The sequence below is a fragment of the Galeopterus variegatus genome, unplaced genomic scaffold, assembly GCF_000696425.1.
Source record: "Galeopterus variegatus unplaced genomic scaffold, G_variegatus-3.0.2 Scaffold111, whole genome shotgun sequence".
In the NCBI taxonomy this organism is placed as follows: domain Eukaryota; kingdom Metazoa; phylum Chordata; class Mammalia; order Dermoptera; family Cynocephalidae; genus Galeopterus; species Galeopterus variegatus.
In genome coordinates this window covers 59,485-68,727 of record NW_007726222.1, presented here as the reverse complement: position 1 = coordinate 68,727, position 9,243 = coordinate 59,485, and the positions used below count along the sequence as shown (strand labels likewise).

The 9,243-nt window shown below is 41.6% G+C and overlaps 1 protein-coding gene across 1 annotated transcript in view; it reads right to left on the bottom strand.

The window, feature by feature from the left end:
• Positions 1-899: 899 nt before the first annotated feature.
• The window catches only part of TRIM42 (tripartite motif containing 42), a 26,760-nt gene continuing 18,416 nt past the window's right edge, over positions 900-9,243 (bottom strand). Inside the window, exon 6 of the mRNA XM_008586624.1 lies at positions 900-1,161. Within this exon, the coding sequence (XP_008584846.1) occupies positions 1,075-1,161 (87 nt within the window). The 3' untranslated portion in view covers positions 900-1,074. The remainder of the gene's footprint in view (positions 1,162-9,243) is intronic.

The window sequence follows — 9,243 nt, the reverse complement described above, 5'->3', positions numbered from 1 at the left end:
GTGCCACCCTCCCCAGTACTAGCATGCAACATGTGCCTCACCGTGCCAGCCATGAGGAGAGAGGATGAATGAGGCGCCGTCTCTGCCCTAAGGCTGGGGGCAAATGAGAGCTCCTAAGTCTCACAGGGCTGGAATGGGTGTCTTTATGAGGGACAGGAAGGCCCTGTGCTTATGGAGACCCAGGGCAGGAGGGAGTTGTCAACCTCACTTAAAGAATCACCGGAGAAAGTGGTTGAGCTGAGTCTTGAAAGACAGGTGGTGCTTTCTGGGCAGAGGTGGGGTGGGTTCAGGAGACGGTCATTCCAGGCAGATGGAGACTTTTGAGGCAAGAAACCTGGGGCTTCATATTGTGTGAAGGGCCAGGTCAAGTTCGGCAAGGTTGGAGCTGATGCACAGCCCTGTCATTCTCTCGTGCCTTGCTTCAGAGGAGCATCGGGGGGCCTCCGACCGGGTGTTCTCCTGCTCCTGCTTTGCTCTGGGCCCCCGGGGAGTGAAGAAAGAGGGAGAGCTGTCACTCTCTATGGGCCAGAGGCAGACCTCAGACTATGGGGTGAAAGTCATAGGAAGGCAAATTCAGGCTTCATAGTTAGGAAGAACATTCTAACAATGCTGGCTGCTTACTATTGAAATAAACTATGTGGTGAGGTAATGAGTTCCCTGTCCATCAGTGACTTGCCCAAACACCCGAAGCTAGTTAGGCCAGCATTAGAATGCACACTCCGGGGTCCTGGCTGCAGATTCAGAGCTGTTTTGATCACCCAGAGGCCTGGTGTTTGCTGTGTACAAAACACCACCAAATTCTGAGCCTAAAGCTAGAACTGGGCTGGTAGAGACACATAGACTCGATGACTGTTTTGTATCTTAGTTTTCTCACAATGAACAAACAGCTAGCCACGATGTCAGCCATTTCTTTTTATTAGTGCTTAGAAGATTCTTGTTGGAAATCTCAGTGGTCCTGGGAACATCCGTCTACAACCTTGTTGAAGAATGTGGTGAGAAAATACACGTGCATGTGTGTGTGCATATATGTCTGATTTGGGGTGCATCACTGAGGGCGCCGCTGGCTCTGTGGGCTCAGAAGCGCTTCTGGAGGGCAGACTGGATGTTCTTCAGCAGGCCCCACTTAGCTCGGTTCTTCCCATGCCCGTCCGGTGTTACCACCTGTAATCAGAAGCAAAGAGCCATGGCACAGACCACTAGAGGGACAGCAGCTCCCAGGAGCCTGGCCCTGCTGCGAGCCAGACACCATCCACATCATCTCACTAACTCCTCATGGCAAACACACGAGGTAGGTGTGCTTTATAGAGGAAGAAACTGAGGCTCAGAAGGACCAGGCAACTTTCCCAAAGTCCCACAGGTAATATGTGCTGGGGTTGTGATTACATGGACCACATCCTACCCCCTTTAAGGCAGCTCATGTGACTGGGTGCTGACAACTGTGATGGGCTCCACCATAGAGTAGTCCCTTGTCCCCACAGCCCTTGCTACATGCTTCTGTCACAGCTTTTATCAGTTGGAAGTTTCAGCTAATGTGTTTGACTTTCTTACCAGACTGGGAGCGCTTTGACTGGGAAATGGGGGAAATGACAGTCTTTCATCATTGTAGTCCCAACACTGGTTATGGTAAAGAGAAGATTCTTAGAAAAGTGGATGGAAGTGAATAGAACCATAATTTGTAAATCTGCCAAATGATTCCCTTTGATGCATGTAGGAATGCTCTCTACTAGTTTTGATCATTGCTCCCCAGAAAAGGCAGATTCACTGGGCATGAGGGGTAAGAAGGACCTCCTAGAAATCCCACCAACTCAGCTTAGATGTGGATGTCCATGCCTTGCCTTTCTCCACTTCTCTGGTCTGGCATTCCCGTTCCTTCCCAACACACATTTACTGAAGAGGCATTTAGGGAGTGAGGTTGAAACCCAGGGATGAAAGACGGTCCACGGGGCAATGGGCTGTGCCTGGACTGAGGGCTTATGGCTCAGATGGGGTGGGGGTGGGAATTGGGAGTGGGGGCAGAGAGGAAGGTTTATACAAAGCACCACATCTCTGCGTACAAAGCATTTGACCTTCTATATTTGTATGCAAAGTGAAAGGACAAAAAAAATTAGACATGTTAGCATTATGCTCTCTACTTTTACAAAGTTTATTTTCAGTTTTAGAGAAAACAGGGCTGTGTGCAAGGTAAAGGTGATAGTATATACATGACATTAGATTACCCCTTGCTGGGTAAAAATGGAAATAATGCATAGAAATAACCCTGATAAAGGTAATATAAAAGATGTAATATAAACACACAGAGCTATCGGGGGCAATGAATAACAGTGTTATGAAGGGCTAGGAACTGATTCATAAAAAATAGAGGATTTGAGGTTTTGATTTAAAGTTTAGTCACGATCTTCAAAAATAAAGACTGTGTGTGACATGCAAATAGGGCAGTGAGGATTGAAGCGTGTTTATGAATGAGGGGACCAGATAGAACACAGGACAGAAGAAACAGAAAAACAGAACTTGAAGTACTAAAGAAACCGAGATGAAGTTGAAATGATAGTTCCCTGCCCCAAACGCCCCACGCTCAGATTGTGTCCCAAATAAATGCCACCAAACTTTTAAGAAAGAGTTGTTTTAGATAATGAAAGAGCAAAAGCTTCCAAACTCTTATTTTTTTTTTTTTTTGTCTTTTTGTCTTTTTCTGTGTCCGGCAACGGATCGCAACCCTCGGTGTTGCCCCCGTACCGGACTGGGGACTGGCAACGGGATCGCAGCCCTCGGTGCTGCTCCCGCGCCTCGCTCAGCCAGTGAGCGGGAACCGGTCTGTATGTGGGATCCGAACCCTCGGGCGGGAGCGCCGCCGCGCTTCCCAAGCGGCGCACCATCCAGTGCGCCAGCGGGCCGGCCCCCAAACTCTTATTTATTAAGCTAGTGAAATATTGGTCCCAGACCAGATAAAAACAATATAAGCAAATACTCATAAGTACAGTCCATTTATGATCATAGATGCAATAATACAAAATAAAATATGAGCTAACTGAAACCAAGTATATTAAAAGTAATGCATCGTGATGGCATAGGGTTTATTCTATAAATGCAAGTAGAGTTTAGCCCCAGAAAAGTCAATCAATGTAATTTGCCTAATTGATAGTCATTGAAAGGAGAAAAATCATATGATTGTTTCAAATAATGCAAAAAAATTAATAAGGTTAACCTATTTATGCATGAGCTCTCAGAAATTTAGAAGTAGAAGGAAATTTCCTTAATTTAATGAGAATTATACACTACAAAAACTAAATAAAAAATAATAACTTAATGGAGAAACTTAAATATCAGGAATAAGACAAGGATATCTATTACCACTGCTGCCATTTTATGTATGAATCAAGGCTCTGGCCAAAGCTATAAAAAAGAAAAAGAAATGGGGGTTCAAGGATTATAAGGAAAGAGATTAAACCATAGTTATTTATATGATGGGATCATATGCCTGGAAAAATAAGCAGAATCAACAGATAGACTCTCAGATAATAAGAGGTTTTTGAGAATACTGAACCAAGATTAACCTACAAACAACAATAGCCTTTATTCTAAACTAGCAATCCATTAGAAAATATAATAAAATATAAAATAACATTCATAATATCAACAAAGTTTATAAACTAGTTTATTTATTTACTTTTATTGTATATATTTAAGGTATGCAACATGATGTTTTGATGTACATCTACATAGTAAAATATTACTACAGTCAAGCAAATTAATGTGTCAATCCTCTCACATTATCACCTTTTTTTTTTGTGATAAGAGCACCTAAAAGCTTAGCAAATTTCCTATACAATACAATATTATAACTAAAGTTTTCATGATGTACATTAAATCTCTAAACATCTCGTTTAACCAGGAAAACATAATACCTCTATAGGAAAAACTTAAAAACCCTAGTAAAGCACAAAGAATATGGTTTGAATTAATGTTCAGACATATTACAAAAATATCATTTTTTCCAAATTAATTTAGAGACTCAATCAAATCCTATCTGGATTTTTTTCAAGAATTCAATTTACTTATTCCAAAATTTATATGAAAAAATAAATTCCTATAATAAGCTAAAAAGATCTTAAAAAGAAAGGTAACAGACTTACCTACCTGAGCAGTTGATCAAGACGTAGCACTAAGCTCAGGTTAAAAAACAATGGAAACAGTGTGGTATTGACTTAGGAGCAGAAACGTAGACCAACACGATATAACAGAGCTCAGAAATGAACCCCCAAATATGTGGGGGTTTAATATAAGATCAAAGCAGCATGTTTATTGTAGACTAATGGAGAAGAGACATTGCTTGGTAGATGGTATTGGAAAAATTTGCTTACTAGATAGCAAAAAAAGTACATCTCTACTCAGTACTATATACAAAGGTAAAGTCTAGAGGGATTAAGGGCCTAAATTTGAAAGATGAAACTATAAATTTAGTAAAAGAATATATAGACAATTATCTTTGTGATCTAAGCCTAGGAAGGACTTTTTAAACAAAACTTCAAAAGGTCAAACCATATTAAAAAAAACGATGATTTTGATTACATCAAAATTGAAGATTTCTGCTGTTTCATGAAGTACACCATGATCTAAGTTAATAGACAAATGTCAGAAGGGGAGAAGATATTAGCAATGTCTAAAACCATTATCTAGAGTGTACAAAGACATCCTGCAAATCACCTAGAAAAAGAAAAATGCAATAGAAAAATGGACAAAGAATATCAATAGACCATTTACAGAAGAAATCCTGAAAACTAATATGTATATGAAATAAAATTTAAAACAGTAAGGAAATACCACTTTATACCTATTGGGCTAGCAAAATAGTAGAAAGCTAGATCTTGCTAAATATAGGTGGGACTTAAGACACAGGGATCCTCATCTATTCTATATGGAAGTATACGTCCTTGTGGTCAAATTAAGTACCCACATACTCTATGACCCAGCAATTTCACTTATGGTATATATTTTATGTGGGCTCACTTCTGTCTCCCTCAAAATTCTCATGTTGAAGGTCTAATCCCTAGTACCTCAGAATGCAACTGTATTTGGAGATAGGGCCTTTAAAGAGGTGATCAAGTTGAAATAAAGCCATTAGAGTGGGCCCAATCCAACCTGCCTTTCTAAGAAGGAAATTTGGACACACATGTACAGAGGAAAGACTGTGTGAGGACTCAGTGAGAAGGTGGCCATCTGCCAGCCCAGGGGAGAGGCCTCAGGAGAAACCCTCCCAACAGCTTGGTCTTGGACTTCCAGCATCCAGAACTGTGAGAAAATAAATTTCTGTTGTTTAAGGCACCCAGTCTGTGGCATTTTGTTATAACAATCCGAACTAATACGAATACCCAGAGAAATTCTCACACCTCCATCCCACCCACAGTCATGTGTAAGACTGTTCCCTGCAGCGTCATTGAAGGACTTGGGTGTCCACCTTGGCTAAGTAGACAGGTAATGTGCGGTGAAGAAATGTACATTGTGAAGGAAGAGGCAGCATCAGGAGTAAGGGATGGAATGCCATAACAGCATGGATGGATCATGAAAACAGGGTTCAGGGCAAAAAGGTAAGAAACAAAGTGAGATATGTAATACAATGCTATTTGTGTAAATTAATAACGCATTGAAAACAGCAATACACATCATGTAAGAACACGTAAGGACAAAAAGATACACAAAAAGCAGAATGGATGTCACAAAAGGGAATACATCAATAAGAAAAGGGCCTTGCCTAGACCAATGTTGATTATGGGCCATCAACTGAAGTGTATGATTAATGCAACCCTGTGTATGAGGTTACCAAAAAAACTTCCCCCAAAGCCCCAATAAAAAGACAGATCCAGCTTGAGCCTAAGTTATACTCACTGCTAAGCTCAAGCCTATTTGCAAGGGCGAGACCCTACTACAGACTGAGAAGGACATTGAGAGGATGGGTGGGGGCTGGTCCTGAAGAGCCCTAGGGAAAGACCCAGAAAAGCACCAATTTGTGTCTATTGTTGGGCCTTAATTTTTACCTCCAAATCTGGTATGATCTAGGACATCCAGTTTATAGATTGTGGGAGGCAGAATAACAGCCCCTCAGAGATGTCTGTGTCCTACTCCTCGGAACCTTTGGAGATGTTAAGTTACATAGCAAAGGGGAATTGAGGTTGCTCATCAACTGGTCTTAAGATAGCAAGATTATCCCAAATCATCAAGTGGATCCAAGGTAATCACAAGGGTCCTTCAAGGGGGGAGATGGAGGTGGAAGAGAACCTGGGAGACGGTAGTGTGAGAAGGACTGAACATAAGGCTGCTGGCTTTGAGGACAGAGGAAGGGGCCATGAGCCAAGGAATGCAGGTGGCTTCTAGGAGCTAGAAAAGGCAAGGAAGTGGATTCTCCCTTAGACTTTCAAGAAGGAACACAGTAGTGCTAACACTTTGATTTTACCCAGTAAGATCCATTTGGTCAGAACTTTGGATCTCCAGAATTGAAAGGCAATAAATATTTTGTATTGTTTAAACCACTAATTTGTTACAGCAGCAATTGGACAGCTGAACAGTTAGATTTGTCATGGGATGAACTTCGTAGAAGTTAGGTGAGATTTAAAGTCAGAGGGAAGGCTGGCTGATGAGTTCTCTTGGTTAGAGCATGGTGTTGATAACACCAAGGTCAAGAGTATGGATCCCCATGCTGGTCAACCACCAAAACAAAAAATAAAATTGATGTTAAAGTCAGAGGGAGACAATGAGTCAAAGAAATGAGACTATTTCCAGAGAGAAATGGGATTGGTGGTTAGCAGGTGTATTGAGGACCAGAGGAAGAGCAGGAGAAGAAACTGAGGCCAAAGCACACATGACTTACATAAAAACACATGGCTCTATGCCTTTGAAAATACCAATCAGGCTCTTTGATATCAGAGGCTCTCAGCTGTGGACCATGGGCAAAAAGGGGTTTGTAAGACCAACATGGTGCCTATCCTCACGTAGCTTGCAGCCTAGTGGATTTGGGATGTGGATCTAGACACACGAGCCCCAATCCAATACTCGTTCCAGTGCATGATCTTGCTTTTCAAAAAAATAAAAGTTCAGCTCTCACTGCTGCTGGCTTTGACATCTCTCTCCCAGAGTGAGGCACCATGTTCTCAGAGCTCCGTGCCTCAGACTTAATTGCATCTGATGACAGTGCAGGGTGACAAAGAGCTCTGGCTTTGGATACAGACCTAGGTTCTCACCCAGCTCCTCCTTCATGTTACATGAGGCCAGACATGCCCCCTTTCTGGGCCTCAGTTTCCTTATATGTAAAATGGCAGTAATATCTCCGTCCTTTCCAAGTGGTTGGGATGATCAGTGATAATGAACATACAGTGTCTGACACAGAGTCGACCTTCAAATGTGACCTTTAAAAGGTGTTAAAGTTAATTATTTTTGTTGCATGTATTATACTCCAAATAAAATCTGTTTAAAAAATCAGGTTTTAGACCATGCAAATCAAATATAAAAGGTGTTATATTTCACTTCTTTTATAAAAGTACCTGTGATGGAAATATTGCATTTTGGATAAGAAATGATTCTGCTGCCTCATTGCAGCATTTAAATAAAATCTTTCAGTAGTACCTGCATAGAACTGATGCCAAAGGAAAAAATTTCAATTTTATAGGAAAGAGCTGAAGTCATTACTTTTATGAGACTTTATAAATGTCATTCAAACACATCATCTTATTTTCATTTGCTGTAGAAGCCTTTACTTATGCAAATCATGACAAATGTTAAGGAAACCAGTGTTTCCCCTAGAATGCTAATATAACCACAGAGAAGGGAGGAAGAATTACTTCTGAAGGAAAAATCTATATTGCAGCTCCTCGAGTCAGATAAAAATGAAGCTTCCAGAAAACCTCATTAATTAGGGCTCTGCTCATTTAGATTTTTGTGTTAAAAAGCAAAGGGACTGGAATGCATTTCATTCTCTTACAGGGAGGGCAAATTAATCGCAAAAACAATTTCAAGGGGAATGTTATTTCTTGACTGAGTGTATAGAACACTTAACAGCTTTCAGACACCTTATGGTACTCCGTAATTATTAATTTTATTTATCAATTTATTTTTTCACTCCTTAATCTAGACATTTGTTCATATATTCATTTGTCTGGTCACATTTTCACTCATGTGTTCGTTCAATAACCATTAAGAACCTGCTGTATGCAAAGTGCTGTGGTAAGCACTGTGGGAGAAAGAAAGAGGAATTAGATGTGAGTTTTGTTCTTAAGAGGTTCATAGTTTAAGAAATTCGTTCAATAACCATTAAGAACCTGCTGTATGCAAAGTGCTGTGGTAAGCACGGTGGGAGAAAGAAAGAGGAATTAGATGTGAGTTTTGTTCTTAAGAGGTTCATAGTTTAAGAAAGATGACAAAACATCTACAAGAAAGGCCCAAGAGGAACTGAGGTGGCACACTGATGACACACTTCCGTCTCTCCACCTGTCCCCATCCCTAGCATCTAAAAATGACAGAAGATATATTTTAGAAAAATTAATAACAGCACTGAGTGCTCTACGTGGGCAAAACACTTTTGAGGAATTCCTAAACACTGAAAAGGCATATAGAATTAAGTTGAAAGACAGATCAGCAGTCAAGAGGACATCTTGTGAAATGCGGTAGCAGCTGGGGGGCACTCCATGCTCTGCAGAGACGGGTGTCAAGAACAGGAAGGGCGGTGGAGCCACTGACGGGCAGGGTACTTGGCTGGTGGACAGCAGCAGTAGCAGCGGGTAGGACAGGCTGCTTCATCCCACTTCTTCCTCATGCATGGCCGTGTCTGGCCTCTGGGGGGCGCTGCACGTGGGTGCTGGGCTCCAGGAGCAGAGAACAAGCCTTGGACCTGGCAATCAGGGTGGACTAGTCTCTCCAGAGACTTGCTACCGGATACTGCCAATAACATAGACCTGTCTTATCCTACTCGTGCTTCCCTTGTATCCCTAGAGGTGACAACCAGTTGGATGCCTCTCCTCAAACATGTAAGCGAGGAGAGGAAGAGAGCGTAGCTAGTTAGATGCTGTTGGGCATGGGGTTCTAAGGTCACACAGAGGCTGGGCCACGGCAATCCAAAACCACATGTAAGCTGAATTTAGCAGATCCAGAAACTAAGGGCTAGCTGAAAATGGTGCAGATTCAGAGAAAAGCAGAGATAGAGATAGATAGATGAGAGAGAGAGAGAGAGAGAGAGAGAGAGAGAGAGAGAGAGAGAGAGAG